Raw genomic sequence first — 23,791 nt, 5'->3', positions numbered from 1 at the left:
TTCTAAAAGGCATTTATTTTTTTTATTCAGAAGATTTTTTCTTGATTCATTTTAATTGATATACAGGCCTTAGGTTCATTCTGCTAGGATTCATTGCATTTATTGTAAAGATAGCTTTTTCCCCCCTGTCAGCATGGGTTTTCTCTGGGTATTCTGGCTTCCTCCAACAATCCAAAGACATGCAGGTTAGGTTAACTGGTGACTCTAAATTGCCAGTAGGTGTGAATGTGAGCATGAATGGTTGCCTGTCTCTGTGTGTTAGCCCTGCCCCCCTCCAACCCCCAACAGGATAAGCGATTATGGAAAATCAATGAATGCCACAAACATTTGATTTGATATCATTTATTCATCTTTAAATTTCTGTTTGTCAAAATGAGTTGAGCTCTTCTGTGTGAAAATCTACATTTCTGATGATACCTAGGTATTCTTCTTCTTTATTCTTTCGAGGAAATCATACTTCCCATGGGTGAAAACTCACCAAACTTTGCACAAAGGTCCAGTCTCTTGCCAGATATCCTCAGCTGTAAACTCAAGCCAATAGTCCTGATGGTGGTGCTACAGCAAGCGTCTAAAGTTCAAAACTTTGAAAATTCATAACAAATCAACCATACGTGCTACAACTTAACAACTTTCATCAAACTGTAGCCCCAATACTGAAGAAACTTTTGTACATTTAAAACTATTAAAAATTATGAAGTTAATCACTGTTTTTTTTTTTCAAAAACTGTAAAACTTCTTAAACCTATCTCCTCCCACAATTTTTGCTCAATTGACACCAAACTTGCTACAGAGCATCTTCAGACTGTCCTACAAAAACTACATTTCTCAGATTTGTGATTTATCAAAAATTGAGCCTACAGTGCATCAAAATGTTTGACTGTAAACAGTACTGTAAACATATACATGCAAATTCTTGCTAAATAAATCTTCAATGTTCATGAAAAAATGACAAAATTCTAGAGTCATGGTAGATGATGTGTAGCAAATTTCAGAATGTTATCTCAAAAACTGAATTTTTGACAGCATTTTGAATTTTGCTCTAATGTGAACAATTGGAGTCAATGTAAAAATGGCAATTTTAAACATCAGTTTTTCACTTATGGAGCAAATCAATCATTGTTACAAACAAATTACCAACAACTCCATGCTGTCTAGATGCAATATGTGTATTTTCAGATTTTTGTTTCGATAACTGAATTTTTTACAGTGGTTTGAAATCTGCTTTTCCATGTATGGGCGGCTGCTAAACCTGCACGTCTGGCTTAGTCAGTTTGTGAAGCTACACATCAATTGTCACTGACTAATTAGCTCAGTGAGATAGAAATTGATTCTTAGTCTCAGAGGTTGTGAGTTCAAGCCTCAGCTGATGCAAAAGACAGATTGTGTTGCTAAATTCCTAAATGTCTTCCAATTCTTCTGCTTGTTGCTCAGAATTGCCTAAAAATGCCCGGACCCGACCCATCGCTGCGCAGCAGCTATAATTTACTCTTGCACTTACCTGTTGGCCAGATGTAGATTACCCCAAACCCCTGTGATAACCTGTTCCTACATAAAGCCTACCTATGCACAGACCACGTATTTACCACTGACCTTTGTACTTTCCAGCAATGCTTGAAGAAGAAAAACGTAATTTGTCCAAAAATGGTTAAAAGTCTCCTACTCTGAAAAATGACAGTATATGTTGTAGTGATCTGGAAATGTCCATTGTTTATTTGATAAACTTTGGGGTAGGCTATAGGACATAATATAGACATTTTGAAGTTCAGACCTTTGCTTAGAGGAAATTTTATAAACTGGACCTCTTGTCATATTAACTGAATACCCTGCATGAGATTTTACTTTTCACTTGTGCCATTTGAACCCCTGCTGAAAAGTTGGCAACTTCTGTAGGCTTGTCCACTCGTGCTGTTTTGATCTTGCATCGTAGCCAGGAGGGGGATAGCAGCTGTCTTTAATTCATGGCTCCAGTTGTAGTGGTGGCAAATTAACACACTGTCAAAACCCATACTAAGAGGTTGCCCTGTAATCTCAGAACTCAAAATCAAAGAGAAACATACACAGTGCTGAATGCACTGATGGACTCAGGGGGAGCGACTGCCCCCCTGGTGCCGCCTCGGTTGAAAACGCCGCGCTGAAGTGCCCTCTTGAGTGGCAAAAATGAGAGGATGTGCCCTATCAGCTGCCCTCTTGAATGATGAAAACGAGCGGATGTGCCCTTTTGGTGGCCCTCTTGATTAACAAAAACGAGAGGATGTGCCCTTTTGGCTGCCCTCTTGAGTGGTGAAAACGAGAGGATGGCCCCTTTTGGCTGCCCTCTTGAGTGATCAAAACAAGACGATGTGCCCTATTGGATGAAAACGAGCGGTTGTGCCCTTTTGGCTGCCCTCTTGTCCCCATGTCATGCAGTAGGTGCCCTTTTTTCCTTTTCATCCCTGCCCTTCAAACATCCTGAGTCCGTCACTGGCTGAATGCACAGATGGAGCTAAGCAATGGGTAACAACATCAAGTCCCCCAGCTGTTTGATCCCTATTGACCTCATGTCATGTTTCTTTAGTGTGCAGCTCTGCCGTTCTCTGATGTTAACATCGTTGTTCTGTATGTAACCATGTGCGACTTCTCCTTTGTTGTTATTTTACAGAAGAGTCGAACTCCTACAGCAGAATCCAAGAAGGTGACCTTCGGTCTCAAGAATAATAAGACTGCTGGTAAGAAATTGGATACACTTTGATATTTATTATAAATACTAAAGCTGCATCCAATTGGAAATTAAATTTAAGAAAAATCTTAATAATAAAACAGTATCATGTGTTCATTTAGTCAGACCATTACAGAAGTGCTGCAATCAGACTGTCCACTCTGACAGGATGAAAAAGTCTGTTTCCAGTTCTTGCTACATGATGCAGAAATTTAATCTAGTTGTCTTGAGTAATTCACTTGATTCTCAGTTAACACTCCAGCATGACAAAGTCAAAATAAAGTAGACACAGATAAACAATAAGCAGAATACAAATTTACAGTGTACAAACTCACTGCAGCCCCTTATGACTTATTTAATCTTACTCTGTATGAATCGGGCTGTATTCACAAAGCTTCCTCGTACAAAGTGACAAAATTCTTAGTTAAGTCTTAAAATTATATTTTCTAATAATATCCCCTTAAAGTTCAGATTAGGTCCTCCTCCTAAGGTGAAGAACTGTTAGGAGCAGTGAGGAAGATTTTTAGGAGGCATTAGATTTTCTTGAGCAGAGGAAAAAATGATGGAAAGGCAAAGAGGTAGCAGAAATATTCTCCGAACACTGGAAGACAGTGTGTAAATGAAATGTTACAGATTATATTGAGCAGGGATACCGTTTGTGGTTGATCTAATTAGAGATGCGCTCACATAAAACTTTGTCTCTTCCTTGCTCACAGTCACTCTGAGAATTCCTATATTATTTCAAGCGAGGACTCCTTGCTAGAAATGTTTAGGATAAGTTAGGAGCTCTCTGAGAGTATTGTCATTGTGCCTGTGAATACAGCCACTGATGTGGTTGCTTGCACGTACTAGTAATCCAGTTTGATACTCTCCATATATCTATGACCTGCCCACCCACTGTTTGTTGAAGAGTGATTGACAACAGACACATAGACAACAGACCAAAAGAAAACTTTTAAGAAAAAAAAGAAATAAGTAGAAAATAACATTGCATAAAAAGTGACAGAATGAATTAGAATTGCAGGTCTTAAAATGGCTTAAAATAGTTTAATCTACTAAATCTGGAGCTTCTTGGTGCCCTTCCATACAAACTCCGCTAAAGCTTTATTTGTGGTGTTAATGCATAGTGGATCAAACATAGGACCATATACTTATTATGTGCCATTAATATGAACAAGAATTGATCAATAACTTGATTAGTATATTGGAAAAAAAAATTGTCAGCAATTTAGATGACTAGAAAAAACAGATATTTTAAAAATATCTAAAAATTCACTGGTTCCAGTTTCTCTACTGTGCAGGGTTGCTCTTGAAAAACAGATTTGAAATCTCAGTGAGACTTTAACCTGTTTTTTCTAGACTTTTTCTATCTTTTAGGGATACCCTTATTGCAAAATTCTGCAAAAAAAGAGTTTGAACGCATCGTAATGTAACTCAAAGCAACCTCTGTCAGCAGTTAGTTCCGATCATTGCCTGCTCTCCTCTAACAGCTAACTTGCTCTCCTCCTGACGATTTCAACATAGATTTGTTCACAATGCAGCATAATCAGGGAAACAACAGGTTGCGTCCCTGGATGTGTCGATAGTGAGTTTACCGCATCCTTTCGTCCTGACAGTGTCTCAGGCAAGATCTTTGTTTGTCCCAAACAACAGGACATCCTAAGTCTGGAACCCTACTTCAAGCCTGCGCAAAGTTGATGTGAAGCAACAGAAAGACATCGGCCACTGCCATTGGTTAATGTCCTCTTATTGGCAGATAGACCGATGACAGTCAACAAGGTGAATATCGACAGATGCTGATTTACAACAGATAAGATTTGCAACAGATATATCGATGCATTTCTACATCTTTTGGTTTTAGACTAATGGCCATTGAAGATTATTAAAGATGTAATCTTGTAACCAAGAGATCAATCAGATTAACTGATTGGAATGGAATCTTCAGTTGCAGCCTTAGAGCAAATTCAAAACCTAAACCACTATAAAATATGCACACACTCGGAAATCACTATCTGTGAATTCAATTCAGTTCAATTCAATTTTATTTATGAAGCCCAATATCACAAATCACAATTACCCTCAGAGGGCTTTACAGCATACGACATCCCTCTGTCTTTTGGACCCTCACAGCGGATAAGGAAAAACTCCACACAAAAAAACCCTTTAATGGGACTTCCGGTCTGGCGTTCGACATGTGAGGCTGTGAGGTCCGTGGCTCCACAGACAACATTCTTACTTACAGTAATTTAAGCTTGTGATATACCAAAGGAATTTACATATTTGACAAAAAATATTTTCTAAAGTTGCAATAATTTTTTTTATTTTTTTTAAAGATATTTTTTAGGGCATTTTTTGCCTTTTAATTGATAGGATAGTGAAGTGTGAAGGGGGAGAGAGAGAGGGAGAGACATGCAGCAAAGGGCCACAGGCTGGAGTTGAACCCGGGCTGCTGCGGCAACAGCCTTGTACATGGGGTGCCTGCTCTACCACTAAGCCACCAACGCCCCAAGTCGGTGCAATAATTTAAGTGACATTAGACCATTAATACAAGTCGTTTCAGCTCTTACTAATGGCTAATCGTGGTAAGTCCAAAAGCCTGAGGGCAGGCCACTCTAGCACGACAGCTAACAGCACCGCTAGCAAAGCTGAGCCGAACGATGCTACCATGTTCTCCCCGGATGCGGTGGAGAAGATTATGACAGGGATTGAAACGCTTGGACAGAAGGTGGATACTCAAAGGGCAGCTCTTCACCAGGACATAACCTCCATTCGACAGGAGTTACACACCACTGCCATCGTGCAAAACGCCAAGCGTGTCGATGATCTAGAGCACTCAGCTAATGAATGGAGCTCATTGGTTATGGCTTTGGAGATTACAGTTGAACGTCTGAAGTCAGTTTTGTGCAATTTGAAAGAAAAGTGCTTGGACTTGGAAGGACAGAGCCGCCGTCAAAATGTGTGACTTGTTGGGATTGAAGAAAGCAGAGAGGGGGGCAACCCGCAGCAGTTTTGTGCTGATTTGTTGAAGGAGATTTTGGATCTGGAGGACACCCCCCATCTGGATTGCGGACATCGGTCACTGGCGCCAAAACCCCAGGAAGGAGAACCACCCAGACCGTTCATAATTAGAGTGCATCACAGGGACATCAAGGACTGCATCCTCTGCATTTCCAGCCAGAAGAAACCGCTCATCTACCAAGGGAAAGTGTGTACATCTTCCCCGACCACGCTCCAGAAGTGGCCAGCAGGCAAGCCGCTTTCACTGCCGTTAAACGACTGTTAAAAGATGCTCCTGGTCTAAAATTTTGGCTCCGCTTTCCAGCCAAACTCTGGATTACGTTTAAGGGTGAGGAACATTCCTTTTTGGATCCTGAGCTGGCCATGTCTTTTGTAAAGGAAAACATCTTGTCAAACGGGAACGAAGGACTATCTGGTAATGCCATCCTCATCAAGGTAATACTCTGATGCTACTTAAATGACTTTGTTACAGTATTCCTAGTTTCTGTTCCTTGCTGAATGTTGTTGCTTTTGATCTTTTTGCTTCTTGTTTTTTCTTTGATTTTGTTTACTTATGTTATGTGAATTTATGACCATGGTTGATGTAAGAATACCACTAAATAGAAGCTGCCTGTCAATTAACTTTACTGACTGGAATGTGAAGGGATTAAATGATCCTATAAAATGTTCTAGATTCCTTACTCATCTAGAGAATCTTAAAACAGATATAGCTTTTCTTACAGAGACTCACATGTGTAGTTCAGACTATGTTAGACTGAAGCGGGGCTGGATTGAACAGGTATTTTATTCACACTCTCAGGGGCTGTCCACACCAACCCGGGTATTTATAAAACCGTGACTCTTTGCTCACGGTTTGGCCTTTCATCCACACATAACCGCAGTTTTGGGCTTCTGTAACCGGAGTTATTTGTAACCGGAGTCCAGGGTGAACTTTTTGGAAAAGTCCGGTGTCAGCAGTCATGTGTGGACAGGATAACCGGAGTTATTTTGTCTCTACCCGATCCAGTGTGTGCGAGAGACGATTTGAGGATGGACCTAAACAAAATACTGCTGCTATTTAGCAGCATATCAGCACTTTGTGGCTGTATCATCATGGACGTCGGAACTATTTTCTGGAGGGGGGGGGGGAGCACGCACACTTATCAGTGATTAAGGATTTGATTTGAAGTTATTTTATAATAACATGCAGTTATAAGAGAATTAGAATGGATGAACACGGCATCTTTATTGTTAAGAAAATGAAACTTTGATAACTAAATCAAGCCATTTAAGGAACATAACAGCATTATTTGTAACCTTGAATGAAAAAAAGAAAGGTCTGCCCTCCTGACTCAGGGCTTTCTTGCACTTACACTTCCAAAAGTGCACTAGGCTCAGTGGCCTAGTGGTAGAGTGGGTTCAATCCCCGGCCGGGTCATACCAAAGACTTTAAAAATGGGACCCATTGCCTCCATGCTTGGCACTCAGCATCAGGGGTTGGAATTGGGGGGCTAGATCACCACATGATTCCTGAGCGCGGCACTGCTGCTGCTCACCACTCCCTCAGGGGATGGGTCAAATGTGGAGAACAAATTTCACACACTCAGGTGTGTGACAATCAGTGGAATTTTAATCTTTAATCCCTCTCTGACACCAAGGACAGCACTCGATACAATCCTTGAAATCAAATCAGAGGTCAAAGGAATAATATCTAAGCTTTACACAGCCATATTTAACATTAAAGGTTCATTTCTTTCAACTGTTAGAGCAAAGTGGGAGGGGGATCTGGGAACTTGCATATCTGATGATCAGTGGTCTAAAATACTTAAAAATATTCATTCATCTTCAATTTGTACAAGGCATAACCTCATTCAGTTTAAGATTGTTCATCGACTTCACATGTCAAAAGTGAAACTTTCCAAGATTTTTCCCAATGTCAGTCCTGTTTGTGACAAAAGCAAACAATTCCCTGTCAGTCTTTATCACACATTCTGGTCATGCCCAAGCCTAACAAAATTCTGGTCTTCGATATTTATTGTATATTCGGAGAAGGGCCAGAAAATTTAACCTTGTCCCTTCCTTGGTCTTTTCGGTGTGCTGTCAGGAAAACTCAATCTGACTAAAATACGTCGCGTAGCTTACTCAGCCCTTCTAGCAAGGCGTCTTATTCTTTTGAGTTGGTGATTGTCCTCCTTCTTTTAGCAGGTGGATCTGTGAAGTCATGTATTGTCTTAAAATAGAAAAGATAAGATACACACTGCAGGGGTCCATTTGGAAATTTGATGCAATGTGGCAGCCCTTTATTTTTTATGTGGAACATCTGACTGTACCACTCAACCTATGAATAGAGTATAGAGCTACATGGGTGTACTACTCTGGAAACTGTTTTTGTTTTGTTTGCTTTATTTATTTATTTTATTAATTTATTTATGAATTCTTTTTTTCTATTTTTAGTTCTCTTTTTCTTTTTTCTCTTTCCTTTCTCTACTTACTGTCTTGTAATTGGTGAAATTTCTATTCATTTATATGTATGTATCATGGATGTTACATTTTTCACTCTGTAAATGTTAAAATTTGAATAAAAACACAGTGACAAAAAAAAACATGTAAACAGACGTGCAATAGATGTCATACAGAACAACATAATAAATTTGCAGTATTCCATCTGACAAAATGATACATGAAGAGAAACAGAGATGGAGAGAGAAATTGAGCCAGAGCCAGAGAGAGATGCAGGACAGTGTAGAAGCAAAAAAGTCAAGATCCCGAGCCGGGCCAGTTAGCTCGCGACCTCGCTCTTCCCCTCTCAAACGGACTTTCTTTGTCTTCCATTAGATATCAAAAACTCAAATACTCAGAGGTCAAAAAAATCACTGGAGACACGTAGAATCAGATGCAACTGAGTTTTAATGTGCTCGCAGGCAACAAACACATCACAACCCAAATGAGCCAAGCTCCGGAGCAAGGCTGGAATTTCTTTGTTTGCGCTCGCTCTTTTATCGTAGCATTTCTGCTGAGTCATTTCTTTCCCTTAATCCTTCCCACTTGGCTCTGATCTTAACGATATCCCACCTCTGCTGAGTCACTTTTTCTCCACCATAATGGTGTCATATTTCTGCTGACTCAGCACTTCTTAGTCCTTCCCCCTCTAGGGTCATTCTCAGGACAAGCTGTAATTCCCCTAATTTTCCACTAGTGTTTTCTGAACCCATCCTCATGCTATTTTTAGAAATGATTCACAGTGAGTCCTAGGTACTTCTCCACCACAATGCTTAAGTGCTCAATAAGTGTGTGTGTGTCATAAGAATACATGAAATATTAAACCAGTGTGTAATTTGTCAGTTGCACAGATTATATTGCTTCAACACATATCTTTTAAAGGTCAACTAAAAGGTACAGTATATGTCTTCAGTAAATCAGTACATTACACTACAACAGACAGTAATGATAATAGCCACAATAACATTAATTTAAGTAAATTGCGGTACAATATGTTGTAAATATATATTAATATAGGACAGTATATGTACATGACAATAATGATCATATGTGTATAATAACAGCAGCAGTAGGCAGCATCAGGCAGGACCACAGCAGCAGCACAACCACGTCACACAATCCAGGCATAGCTGCGATACGAGTTAACCTGTCAGACAGTGGAGCACAAAGGCTCCGGAGAAGAGGAAGAAGTGATTATGCTGCTCAATTAGTAACCATAGGAACAAGTATGTCAGCATGTAAGCACAGGTAGGTGAAATGTGTCCCACACAGTGCTACGAAAGACAATTACGACACAACATGAGTACGAGCAGCCCGAGACTGCACCTCGTCACAGTCTCCAGTTGATAATGCTCATAACCATGTCTTTTTTTTTTTTGCTCTTTGTGACACCAGAGAAGATAAATGCATACCACTTAGTAAAGTGCAACATGACTTAGTATCAGTCACCAAAATAAACTTTTTGTGTCTCTCACCTGCCAGTTTGTATGATGTCATGTTTACTGTTCGTTTGTTACAAAGTATTATGAATATGTACTGAAGTAGAAATGAAGGCATGTTCTTTGGTTGTGTTTTGTTTATTTGTGGTGTGAGGAATTGTTCTGAAAAAGCTGCAGCTGTCTGCTGTCTTTTTTTAGGCCAACCTAGTACAGATGCAGGATCTGATTAATCTTAATAGTGGTTGAGAATAAAATCCCACCACAAGGTCTGTTTAGTAGCGGTTTTGGAGTTTTCAGTCAGACAGTTTGCACAGTTGGAATTGTATTTTGAAATGTCCCTATTCTCTGTACTGGGAACACATCTGTCACATAATGAACTCTGAACCTCAGCCTTTAAACCATAATGGACCTAGAGTCCTTTATAGTACACTTATACTATTGTAGCAGTTCCATTTTTTTTCTTTGCTTTCCAAACCTCCAGAACAGCTACTATATGGACCTTGCAGTTAGATGGTATTCTCAATTGCTGTTTCCGAGGTCCATGATGAACTTTGAACCCCAGCTCATAAATGCGTAAGCTGTTTGTTGTGATTCTATAAGATAAATAATAATGTTATACATTAATTAAATGTCTTAACAGCTGTAGTAACAACCTTTGTAACTGCTGCTTGTTTCTTTTTATTTATGCCATGGTGCAGAGTTTAGGAAGACGGATCGCAGCCTGCTGGTGAGTCCAGACGGGTCATCAAGAGTGCCCTTTGACCCAGAGCAGAAACCCAAGTTTGGGGTCTTAAAGTCCCCGCCCACACAGTTGTCCATTAGAAAGACCCCCAAGGTCAACAAGAAGTCCAGCTCCAATATTCCAAAACGCAAGCTGCAACAACGACTCTCAGAGACAGACTTCTCCTAACATCACTCACCGACAGGTTGTAGCTACAGATGTTGTGCTCTGTCAACTGTTAAATGGCCTGGTTTCTAAAACATCCTGTTCTGGAAAGTTAGAGTAGTATTTTTATGTTTCTGATATCAGTGTTGCTTTTTGCCTGTTTGAGTGACTCTGCATTTTAATAAAGTTACTCACTACAATTTGATCAGCTTTTCAGTATGTGTGTTTGTTTGATACAGTGTACTTAAGAGTCTGTTGAATGTTTAGAAATTATAGGGACTTTTTTGGGAAGGATGAAACGAACATAAGAATAAACCTTGAACAAGTTTATTAAATAATTCCATAACTTGAGTCAAATTGAAGACATTTTAATGTGAAGGTAATGCTGATGGCTGAGCAGAATAAAAACTGTTCAAGTGTACCTCTGTATAACTTGAGTCCTTTTCTCATTAGAAGTGTGGTTCAGACAAACTTTAGCCCTGCATGAATAAAACTGACAGACGAGGTTAGTCTGTCCAAGCAGTGGGGTTTCAGTACAGAGGGCTCCAGCAAAACATGTGAACACAATACCTCAAGAACAACTCGAGGGAATTTCTTCAACTTTTGTACAAACATCCGCTTTGAGTCATGGATGAATTGATTAGAATTTGGTGGTCAAAGGTCAAGGCCACTGTGACCTTGTGTCCGTCGCATTTCATAAATGAGATATCTTGAGATGGTCTTGGGGGAATTTCCTCAAATTTGGCACAACGTCCACTTGGACTCATGAATCAACACGTTAGAATCTGGTGGTCAAAGGTCAAGGTCACTATGGCTTCACAAAATACATGTTTGGCCATGACTCAGGAATTGATACACAATTATGACAAGTTTTCAAATGTCTGATAGGATATGATGAAAATATATGTTTGTGACCAGAGGGTGAGGACTGGGACCATTTCAGATGGTCCTCTTTACCAATCTGACACAAAGGGGACAGCAGAGACAAGGTTTAAAAGTAACAATTAGGTTTATTAAATATATGAACTAAAAACAAGATGTAAGAAATAATATTTGTGAGCAACAACAACAAAAAAAAGTGATAGTCCTAAGCTAAGCTAAAACCCAAACATACAAAAATAAATTGTATAAGTTAAGAACTATTAACTGGGGGGAGGGTTGCCGTGTACCAAGTCGGGGGGAATTTTAGGGGAAGACCCACTCAGTCAAGCCAATCAAAAAAAGGGAGTGTGGTTACAGACACGCCAAACTATAGATACAGTGTATGGTGAAAACACAGCAAACACTCAAATGTGCAAAAGGAGTGGATGCTTGGGGAGCTCAGCCGGCTTGGACAAGCCTCAGCCCTCCCTTCTTCCATCAAAGTAAAGACAAAGAAGAAAAAAAAAGCAGGTGGGCGATAGCACCGTTAAAAACTGTTTAACCTTTTACACCCTATAACATAAGTTAAGTATATTAATAGAAATATAACCCCTAGACAAAACAGCAGTCAGCACTGCAAGAAAAACAAGACTAAAAGACAATTAACCAAAAACCCCTTGATGTAAATTAAAAGAGGGTGTCTGAAGTATTAAAGGAGTCTCATGAGTTTTACCTTGACAGTCATGAAAAAGGGTTAAATCAGCTCTCACTAACGGCAGGACCAGGCATTCACCTCTTCACCTCATCAAACCCACAGCCTCAGTTATCACCAATCAAAATGTGTCTCCACCCTTTAAGATCCATAGAGGAACCCACCAGGGCTGTCTCTTATCCCCATTTCTCTTTGCCATTCTTCTAGAACCACTGGCTGTAAGCATAAGGCAGTCTGACAATATAGCCCCTATAGTGGTAAAAGGGACCTCACACCAACTTTCCCTGTATGCACATGATATGCTTTTGTATATCTCTAACCCACAGAAGTCAATCCCGCCACTTTTGTCCCTAATTGAGTGGTTTGGGTCTCTCTCTGGGTTTACAGTTAACCTTGATAAAAGTGAAGTTATGCCCATCACAGAAAATAGCAAAGAGTTCCTTGAGAGTATACCCTTTAAAGAAGTACACAACTGCTTTACTTATCTTGGTATAATTGTAACAAGAAATCCTGATGACCTGTTAAAGACAAAATGGCAAAAACGTATAGATGAACTTAAACAGAATGTTGACTTCTGGAAAACCCTCCCTATATCTCTGGTTGGTAGGATTAATGCTGTAAAAATGATTGTGTTACCTCAATTTCTTTTTCTTTTCCAAGGCATTCCTTTCTTCATACCTCAGTTAGCAGAGTTGGGTAAGGGTTACTTTAAAAGTAATCAGATTACTTTACTGCATTACTTTTTTGAAAAGTAACCAGTTACTTTACTGTGTTACTCCCTGAGAAAAGTAACTCAAGTACTTTTAAAGTACTTTTCAGTATTCTACATTTCCTATTGGGCAATGGACCACAGGGCGCTTCGCCTACATTTTTTGTCTCCAAAATTAAAGTTATGGACCACTTGCCCTTCATTGAGATCCAATTCTCCCGTCACAGCTGTCACTTTGACCAGTAGAAACACAGAACGATCTACTGCTGTAGACAACTGTATAACAACACCCCAGCCTTTTTAATATTTCCTCGAGGGATGTTACCATGACAGAGTAAAAGGGGAAAATGATAGTGTGAAACAGCAGAGGCACTTTGTCAACCCGCTGAGTACTGTCATTAGCATCAAACTAGCAAACAATGTTACATCCTCACGGTCGGACATAAAGTAATAACATTAACAAATATTGGCGGGGCTTTTACTCACCACAACTGCAGAGGCTAGCAGCTTTATCTGAAACACACTACATTATAAAAGGGCCGTTATTTATTAATCCCTCTGTGTCTTCATATATTTACTTTTTATCTGCTCCCGTTGTTTTTATAAAGTTAATGCATCGCGCCATTGTCATAACCCTGGCTCGAGAGGTTATGGCAAAGAAGGGAAAGGACTCAGAATACGAGTAAATTAAGTAATTTATTAAAGTAAACAAATATCAACTAATGAGATAAAGAATAAGATGTGTTAAGTCAGTAGGATCAGTAGTGCGCATGTGGGTGTGTGAGGATGTGCTGCATGGTGTTGTGTGTGCAAAAGGCTCAACAAAACCAACAAGGGTGCTGCCAGGATGGAGAGAGAGGGAGAAGCACTGAAGCTTCTGCCTTTTATCCTCTGCAGGAGCACCTAGCCCAGGTGCTCCAGATCAGGCAATCAGGCCACACCTCAGAGAGGAAACAGAGAGAGAGGGACTGAGAGGCAACATCAAGAACATACCCTTACTGTGCGTTTACACCGGACGCGAGTGAAGCGAATTGCACGCGCGTGACGCGAGTAACGCGCCGCCTGTAACGCCCGAGTTTGGACGCCTGACCATTTTGTTCATTCACGTCATCGCGTCATTCGCGCGAGTAGCGGGGAAGCCGGCTGTGCTAACCGGAGCTAGGCTAGTGCTAACGTTCATAGTACAACCATTCTGCAAACTAATTAAACACACATATTTACAGAACTTACCAAGTAGAACAGTCTCCTCGGCAACTTTCTTCCAAGCCTGCTCCTTTTTGTTGCGGTCTCTGCAGAGTAGACACGTAGTATCATATAGCTCCGGGTAGCCGCACACCGCAATGATAAGTTTCTCCTTCATCTCGGCATCAACAACTGGACGTCGGGGCGTCAAGACGTCACTGACGACCATGGCAAGATAACCACCATCGCTGCTTTGTTGTTTACCTCCTCTGGAAGTCCCAGATGCGTCGGAGGGCCAAACGCCGTCGTTTTTGGGTTCACCCTATCCTGCAGAAGCGCATCCAGCTCAGCGAGTTTCACCACCTCCTCCAAGAACTCCGTCTGGATGATAGCCGCTTTCAGCAGTACTTCAGGCTGACTGGGGCCCAGTTTGAGGACCTGTTGGTGAGGGTTGGCGCCAGGATCTCCTGGCAGGACACCAACTACAGCCGCTCTATTTCAGCTGCGGAGCGCCTGTCCATCTGTCTCCAGTGAGTAGCAGTTTATTGTTGTTGACACACGCCAATGATGTCGGGAGAATCTCAACGCTGATTGGCTTTCGCGGCACAGCGTCACGCGAATTCGCCTCAAAAGTTCAATATTTTCAACTCGAGCGATGAGGCGCTGGACGCGAATTTTGCGTCTATCGCGCCGCGCTGAACGCCTCTATCGCGTCCATCGCGCCGTCTAATCGCGTCTTTGCATTGACTTTGTATGTGATCTTGACGAGCGAATTTGCGAATTCGCGTTTGGTGTGAACGCAGCTTTATAACCTCGGCTGAGAGAATCCCTCCATTTTCTAAATAGGCTTTTATTGTGAAATATTTGTAGGAACTTGGTTGTGGAGGATACAGTAGCTTGAATGTTAACGTACAGTACTTCAAATGTAGCTCCTGCCACCTGCACATTTCGGCTGGCACATGAACAGACACAGTGACTGAAATAATAGTAAAAGTAATAAAAATAGGACAAGAATAACCCGATGACGTCACACACGCCATGAAAGACGACCAGGGATAATTGGTGAGTACCATCGTGTAGTGTGTCATGTCTGTCGGCCAAGTCACGGCACGATTTTATGACTCCACAATTGTGTAATGTGACATAGTGACTTTCAGAACGGGCAGAAAAGTGTAGTGTGTACCAGGCATAATGCAAGTCCTCCTGAGTCTGACCTGTCTGTCAGCGGGTCGTCCTCCATCTATTGAGTTGTGGGGATTTTACTGACGATCCTGCAGAATGCTTTAGACTCCACTGTAGACAACGGCAACATTTTTTCTACCACATAGCTAGCCACAAGCTTCATGGCTTCGTTCGGACTGATTTCTTTAATGTAGTCACGCAGCGATTAGCTAGCTACTTAGAAAGGAATAGCTTAATAGATACCATGGTGCAGAAGGCAGGAATACCAGGTTTTTCAGGGTGTTTAGAGCATACTAGCATGATCTGGCACCAGATTCAGGCAGCGAAGATCAACAAAAGGGACCTACATGTAATATTTTTAGATCTTGTAAATGGTTCAGTACCGCATAGCCTCATTTGGAGTGGGTTTGACTATTTCAGAGTGCCACAGGTAGTTGTTAACTTAGTGCAAGCATACTTTCAGGATATTAGGTTGTGTCTAAGTACGGCAGGTTTCACAACAGGTTGGCAGAGGCTAGAAATAGGCATCATGGCAGGGTGTACAATTTCTCCATTAGCATTTACTATGACGATGGAAGTAATCATCAGGGCTTCTAAGTGGGTGGTAGGTGGGGAGAGACGGCAGAACGGGTTGCATCTTCCACCAGTTTGGGCTTACATGGATGACATGACACTGGTGACCACAACAATGCCATGTACAAAGAGGCTACTGGAGAAGGTAAATAAGAACCTCAAGTGGGCCAGCATGAAGATCAAGCCTAGTAAATCTAGAAGCATCTCGATACATAGAGGGAAGTTAAGTGATAGGAAATTTGTCATAGATGATGAGGAAATCCCAACAATTAGGGAAAAGTCAGTAAAGAGCTTAGGTAGGTGATACAATGTGGAGTTGAATGATGAGGAACAGGTGGTGAAATTTAGAAAACATGTGGCAGAAGGATTGGATAGAATAGATAAATCAGAACTTCCAGGAAAGTTGAAGTTGTGGTGTTTGCAATTTGGGCTACATCCTAGATTAATGTGGCCATTGTCAGTTTATGAAATTCCAATATCCGTTGTGGAGAGAATTGAAAGGTCGGTTAGCTCCTATATTAGGAAGTGGTTGGGCGCTCCTAGGTGCCTAAGTAGTGTTGCATTGTATGGAAAAGTGATACTTCAGCCGCCAGTATCTAGTTTAACAGAGGAATTTAAATGTACCAAGGTCAGGACAGAGCTCTTCTTATCTGGGAGTAAGGACGTGGTAGTTAGGAGTGTGGTTCCAAATCCAACCAAGGGGAGGAAGCGGAACCCAAGATCGGCAGTTCAGGAGGCAGAGGCAGCTCTTAAGCATGCAGAAATTGTAGGTAATGTTCAGCTTGGCCGGGGAGGCCTGGGGCTTGGCTCAGGCAAACTGATATGGAATACAGCAGGTCTCAAAGATAAAAGAAAGCTGGTTGTGGAACAGATACGTAGACAGGAGGAGATAGTAAGGGGTGCAAAGGTAGTGGCCCAGGCTAAACAGGGACAGTGGATGAATTGGGAAAGTGTAGAAAAGAGGAAGCTTAGTTGGAGGGATCTGTGGAGTATGGAGGAGAATTGTATTAGATTCCTGGTAGGGGCTACATACGATGTGTTACCAACCCCCCAGAACCTAAAACTGTGGGTAAATGAGGACCCATCATGCCCATTGTGTTCAGGTACCGCAACCTTAAAGCATATTTTGTCAGGCTGTAAATTTAGCTTGTCACAAGGCCGATATACATGGCGACATAACCAGGTGTTGAAATGTTTAGCTGCAGGCATCGAAGGGAAACGAAGACAGGTGAATTCAGAAGGCGTTAAGGATAGGAGTTTAGTAATTCAGTTTGTCCGTGAGGGAGAGAAATACAGAAGGGATAAGTTAGTAAGGAGGCAAGGGTGTGGCCGCCTGGAAGGTGCTTGTGATTGGGAAATGCAAGTAGATTTAGGGGGAAAGCTTGTTGTTCCCCAGGAAATAGTTTGTACCAAGCAGAGGCCTGACATAGTGTTGTGGTCAGTGAGTCAGCGGATAGTTTATTTCATTGAGCTGACAGTTCCTTGGGAAGACTCAGTGGAAGAAGCCTATGAAAGAAAAAAGCTTAGATATGCAGGCTTAGGAGCAGAAGCTGAGCAGTGAGGATGGAAGACTAGGATTTGTCCAGTGGAAGTGGGGTGTAGGGGATTCATAGCAAGATCAGCTGTGTCGCTCCTGGGGGAACTCGGAGTGCGGGGACAGAGTTTGAGGAAGACAGTGAAGGAAATGTCAGATGAAGCAGTTAGATGTAGCCAATGGATCTGGAAGCGTAGAAATAATGTCAGTTGGGGGCCAGCAGGGGGAACTACTAAGCAGGGTACATAACTCCTTGAGACCAGGTGGAGAGATCCACTTCCTCTCAGGAGGAAATCCAGGAAGAGGAAGGTTATTTAAGTGTGGGAGTGGCCTATTTGAATCACTTTTGTTTGAGACCATGCTGCAAGGTGAGTGTGTTTGCTGATCCTGTAAGTTTATTTATCTCCTTTAGCTTATATTGTAGTTATGCTATGTAGCGTGTGAAATAGAGTATGGTGAATGTTCTAGGAAAGGTAGTATCAGCACTACTTCTACCTGGAGCTCGCATGTACGGAGCCTGGGTTTGGTTGAAGGTGGCAGTGCTGTTTGGGCTGAGAAAGCCATGTGTAAGTAAGGAGGAAATCCAAGAAGAGGAAGGTTATTTAAGTGTGGGAGTGGCCTATTTGAATCCCTTTTGTTTGAGACCATGCTGCGAGGTGAGTGTGTTTGCTGATCCTGTTAGTTTATTTATCTCCTTTAACTTTAGCTTATATTGTAGTTATGCTATGTAGCGTGTGGAATAGAGCATGGCGAATGTGCTAGGGAAGGTAGTATCAGCACTGCTTCTATCTGGAGCTCGCATGTACGGAGCCTGGGTTTGTTGAAGGTGGCGGTGCTGTTTGGGCTGAGAAAGCCATGTGTAAGTAAGGTAAAGGAGGTTAGTGGGTTGGTGTGGGGAGCAGTGAGACCTGGCATTAGGGGAGTGTCTCTGGGACGCCAGAGATCACCGTCTAGCCTCCTGGAGGTGTCGCGGGACCAACTAGACGAAACACTGGTGAAAGGAGGTTCCCACCCGATGACCCCAAAGACATGTTAGTTATCACTGCTCACTGGTCTGTATAGTTAAGCCTTGCCATAATGGCTTATCATAGGGCTTAGAAGGTTATTCACTGAGTGCTGATCCTTTTCTAGAGCATAAACTTCTTGTGTTTATTTGAATTCGGACTGATTACCGTTTACCCTAACCAAAAGACAGTTGTCGCTGTTTCGGAGCTGAAGGACCAGCGTTCTAAAAGTAACGGAAGTAACTGATGGCTTGCTTGAAAATGTACTCAAGTATTTGATTACTCAAACAGCAAACTAACGCGTTAGGTTACTCGTTACTGCAAAAAGTAATCAAAGTACTTTGTAACTTTATCATCATACCCTTCCAATGGAACTACAAAGCAGTACACATAGCAAAAAGGGAATCTGTGACTTAAATGCATTATACATAAATGGTACATTTGCCTCTTTTGCACAACTTCAAAGTTTGTACACCATCCCAGTGTCTAATTTGTTCAGATACTTTCAAATAAGGGATTTCACCAGGAAAAGCGTACATATTTACCACAACAAACTCTGTCATGATACCCTCAATGCCATTAACAGATTTGACCCACTACTTCTTCACACAGACAGGCATGGGCCACTGAGTGAAATGAGGAAATAGGCGAAATAGGCTTTTAACAATGTATGGCAAATATAAATGACTGTTCAGTCTATGTTAGACATAATTTGATACAGTTTAAGACATACACCATGTGTACTACTGTAGAATCAAGATACATAAGTTTGATCCATCAACATCACCATTATGTATTAGATGCAAAATTTCTGAAGGAACACTGGTACATACACTTTGGTCATGTACAAAGTTATCTTCCTACTGGTGGGATATTTTCCAATGCTTCTCTAAAGCCTTTAAGAAGAGCTGGACCCTAGACCAGAGTCCTGCACGGGTCCAATTTTCAAGATCCGGCCTGCCCCGTCCCCGGGGACGTACAAAACCTCACCCGAACCGCAAACCCGCGCATCACGCCAATTAGTACAGCAACCCGGTCCGACCCGTTGAAACACGACCCGCAGCCCGACCCGTAACCCTGATTTAAAGTAATCATTTTGGGTCATATTGGCTGAATATTGAACAGTGTATCGCCACAGTTAAGGTGCCAGTGAGTAAACAACGACCTGAATGAAGCAGCTCTCACAATAAAAACCTGACTTCAGCTCCATCATCAACCCTCTGTGTTCTTCTCCCATACGAGTGTAAAAGCACTCGTTTGTTACGTTTAATGCTTTTAAACTTATCTATGTAAAGGAACTTTACATGTGTAATAATAGACTTGCAGAAAAATTGGTCCACGCTTTTGTTACCTCTAGGCTGGATTACTGTAACTCTCTATTATCAGGTAGCTCTAGTAAGTCCTTAAAAACTCTCCAGCTAATTCAGAATACAGCAGCACGTGTACTAACAGGAACTAAGAAACGAGGTCATGTTTCTCCTGTTTTAGCTTCTCTGCACTGGCTCCCTGTAAAATCCAGAATTGAATTTAAAATCCTACTGTTAACTTATAAAGCTCTAAATGGTCAAGCTCCATCATATCTTAGTGAGCTCATAGTGCCATATTATCCCACCAGAACACTGCGCTCTGAGAACGCAGGATTACTCGTGGTCCCTAAAGTCTCCAAAAGTAGATCAGGAGCTAGAGCCTTCAGCTATCAGGCTCCTCTCTTGTGGAATCATCTTCCTGTTACGGTCCGGGAGGCAGACACCGTCTCCACATTTAAGACTAGACTTAAGACTTTCCTCTTTGATAAAGCTTATAGTTAGGGCTGGCTCAGGCTTGCCCTGTACCAGCCCCTAGTTAGGCTGACTTAGGCCTAGTCTGCCGGAGGACCCCCCTATAATACACCGGGCACCTTCTCTCCTTCTCTCTCTCTCTCTCGTATTCTATTACTGCATCTTGCTAACTCGGCCATTCTGGATGTCACTAACTCGGCTTCTTCTCCGGAGCCTTTGTGCTCCACTGTCTCTCAGATTAACTCATATCGCAGCGGTGCCTGGACAGCGTGACGTGTGTGGTTGTGCTGCTGCCGTGGTCCTGCCAGATGCCTCCTGCTGCTGCTGCCATCATTAGTCATTAGTCATACTTCTACTGTTATTATACACATATGACTATTGTCACACATGTATACTGCCAGATATTAATACATACTTTCAACATATTGTACCACAGTAGCCAGAACTATAACTATAATATTATTACTTTCAATAATGTTGTTGTAAGCTACTGTTATTACCTGCATCTCTCTCTCTCTCTCTCTCTCTCTCTCTGTCTCATTGTGTCATGCGGATTACTGTTAATTTATTATGCTGATCTGTTCTGTACGACATCTATTGCACGTCTGTCCATCCTGGAAGAGGGATCCCTCCTCAGTTGCTCTTCCTGAGGTTTCTACCGTTTTTTTTCCCCGTTAAAGGGTTTTTCTGGGGGAGTTTTTCCTTATCCGCTGCGAGGGTCATAAGGACAGAGGGATGTCGTATGCTGTAAAGCCCTGTGAGGCAAATTGTGATTTGTGATATTGGGCTTTATAAATAAAATTGATTGATTGATTGATTGACTTACTTTCTGTCCAGAGCGACGTTCAGCAGTTACGAGCCGTCACGTGTTTTTAGAATCCATCGAGGAGAGAAGTAATCCATCAGGGAAACACTTCAGAAACATTATAAAGTGATAGTTGTACGTTTTATCCACTTATTTCTCAAATACTTAAATAATTATTTACTGTTTTGGAAGCGGTGCTTGTTAGACGGTGACAGCCATGTTGATTCTCTCGTCCAATCACAAATTGCGTTATTAGATGGTGAAACGCGTGTAAACAGCCGAACCAATGACCGTTGCGAAATAGCAGAAGCGATCCTCAAAGAGTAAATAATGACCAAGATAGTTATCTGTAGTTTACCAAATTAACTAAAAAGATTAGTTTGATGGGTCCCTGCTTATGGCTAATACGTATGAGGCTCAGGCTGTATCTTTTGGTATGGTTGTGGCCAAGAAAATAATTTTGCAAATGTGGATATCTGACTGCACCAATGTATGAGATGTGTCTAAGAGAAATAGGGAATGTGTTAAGCCTGGAAAGAATTAGATAGCATAATAAAGGTAAATTGAAATACTTTGCTACAGTACCTTGTACCTTGCTACAGTACGTATGTCTGAGTGGTGAAGTCTGACAAGCTCCTAATGATTTGTATACATGTTATTTTGGTCGCTGTAATTATTTCATTTTAAATCTTGTGATGTCATATTTTGTATTGTGCCACATGACATTCTAGACTGTGATTGTTTGTATATGTGCTTTGTTCAACTCATAACTAAACAATAAAAACATTTATAAAAAGAAAAAAAAAAGCTGAAGCTCTTTTGGGGGCTCTATCCGAAGCCGAGCTCACGAAGAGGCAACTTCCCCGTTCAGCCTCACTCCCGGGATCCCTCCTGCGTTCCTGCCTTTGACCCAACACATTGACCATCATGCTCGCATGCTACCCAGGAACCCAGCCTTCATCCATCAACCCTTAGTCTTCCATCCCTTCGTTCCTCAACCCTCATCCCTTCATTCCTCACTCTATATCCCTTGATCTTTACCCTGTCATCCCTAACTTTTCATCCATCTGGTCCTTGACCCTCATCCCTCATCCATTCGACCCTCAACTCTTCATCCGTCAACCCTTCTTCCCTCATCCCCCCAACCATTCGACCATCATCCATTCATCCCTCATCCTTTTGAACCTCAACCCCTCATCCCTTCATTCCTCATCCATTCGGCCCTCATCTCTTCATCCCTCCATCCCTCATCCATTCGACCCTCATCCCATCATCCCTTCGAACCATACCCCTTCACGCTTTTCCTCCGAAATCCATCATACGCAATAAGTCATTCAAAATCTTTACCTTATTGGTGTGGTCTTTGTTAGTGAAATGTAGTTTTATAACTAGGTTTGGGAACAAAGACCACACCTTGAACATGAATGAATGTAACAGTGAATGTTAATTGTGAGCTACAGTTTGTCAGAACTGTCATACCGGTGGAGCTATGTTCTTTATAAATGAAAACAACAGAATCAAGGTTATTAATTTACTGTATTCCAATGATTAATTATAGCTATTTAAATATTGTTGAAAAAACAATCATTAGACCTAGATATCTAATGAACATTCACTTCACAACCAGATTGAAGCTGGTTTTGATGTTTTTTGACCTTCAAATCAGCAAATCAATGCTGGCATTCAAGGGCTATTTTCAAAACAATTTAGTGTGGGGTTTTGTTACTTATCCATAGTCAGTGTATTACCTAGTGAAGATGGCAGTCAGCACATTCCCTGTTTGGAGAAGCAAACGGGAGTACCACCACGGAAGCTAAGCAATGTACTTCTGTGGCCGGGGGCCGCAGGAAAAAAATGCTTGGCCTCCCGAAAAGACCCATTTTTAAAATATAATTTCCGTTAAAATGTATACTATATTTGAAATATTTACATTGCTTTACCTTACACACTTACCTATCGAGGCAGTGGTAAACCAGCAACACCCATATATCCGCTAAGTAAAATTACTATTATGGTTAATGGAGTCTGGCGGCCTTTAGATAACCATTTAAGTTCCCCATCAGAAAAGGCTGTCTGACTGCAAAGTACAGTGATGAAAAAAAAAGATAGCATACACTTGAGCTGATATTGACTTTTTCAGGTATAATGTTTTTTAGGTGGATAAAAGCTAAAACAAGTAAGGAAGCAATTGCTCAGTACTGTTTCAATTCATGTACATGACAGAGATTTTCTACCTGGGAGTTATTGTAAACAAACATTGTGATTAGGTCGATAGGTCCGAACATCAGAGGAGCTTCTGTAATGCCACAATGCCATCACTCGAGTTATACTGTAGCTCTCAGTGACATTAAAACTTTTCTACTGTTACTCACAATGACATAGGCCATTTTCTGAAACGGAGAATCAGGTCTTGACATTGTCCAGAGTTTTTCTTTCACACACATAGCACATAACAGGAGACTGTAGTTGAGGAATGGCACCTGGGTAGGGCATGACGAAGGCAGGACATGATGCGGATTACTCAAGTAAAAAGGCTCAAGGAAAAGTATTTGTAGCTTTTGGGAGGGTCGAAATTAAAACAAACAAACAAATGAAAACAAAACAAAGTCACAGTCAAGCCACTCCCCTCCTCTGATATCTCTGATGTATTAGAGATATGAGTTAAATTTACAGGAAAAGCAACTTGCCCTCTTCCTGTTATCAACATTCCATCACAACAAGTGTGATTCAAACCACGTCGAGTTTTAGTATGTGACTGGGTTCCTCTAAGAAGAGTCCAAAGATGGATCAGGTTGGCTGTGTTTTGATATTGTAATGAAAAATTGAACAAAGAGACATTCATGAGGACAGGTACGTGTTCTCTTCCTGGTTGAAAACAGCTGTTGTCACTACGACAACCACAGACGCATTTGGCTTAAAGTCGCCAGTTAACATG

General features: G+C 41.5%; 1 protein-coding gene across 4 annotated transcripts in view; it reads left to right on the top strand.

Moving 5' to 3' along the window:
* rrp1 (ribosomal RNA processing 1) overlaps positions 1-10,721 on the top strand; it is an 80,907-nt gene extending 70,186 nt beyond the window's left edge. Inside the window, exons 15-17 of one of the 4 annotated variants that reach the window (XR_004501209.2) lie at positions 2,639-2,705; positions 10,112-10,203; positions 10,329-10,721. Coding sequence is in view for 1 of the 4 variants with exons in the window: in XM_033617324.2 (XP_033473215.1) it covers positions 2,639-2,705; positions 10,329-10,540 (279 nt within the window). In the remaining 3 variants the exon portion in view is untranslated. Of the gene's footprint in view, positions 1-2,638; positions 2,706-4,348; positions 4,475-10,111; positions 10,204-10,328 lie in introns of those variants that run through there. The other 3 variants (XR_004501207.2, XR_004501208.2, XM_033617324.2) reach the window with 3 other exon arrangements.
* The last annotated feature ends 13,070 nt before the right edge of the window (positions 10,722-23,791 follow it).

The sequence above is a fragment of the Epinephelus lanceolatus genome, chromosome 14 (assembly GCF_041903045.1).
Source record: "Epinephelus lanceolatus isolate andai-2023 chromosome 14, ASM4190304v1, whole genome shotgun sequence".
NCBI lineage: Eukaryota > Metazoa > Chordata > Actinopteri > Perciformes > Serranidae > Epinephelus > Epinephelus lanceolatus.
This window is presented reverse-complemented; position numbering and strand designations above follow the sequence as displayed.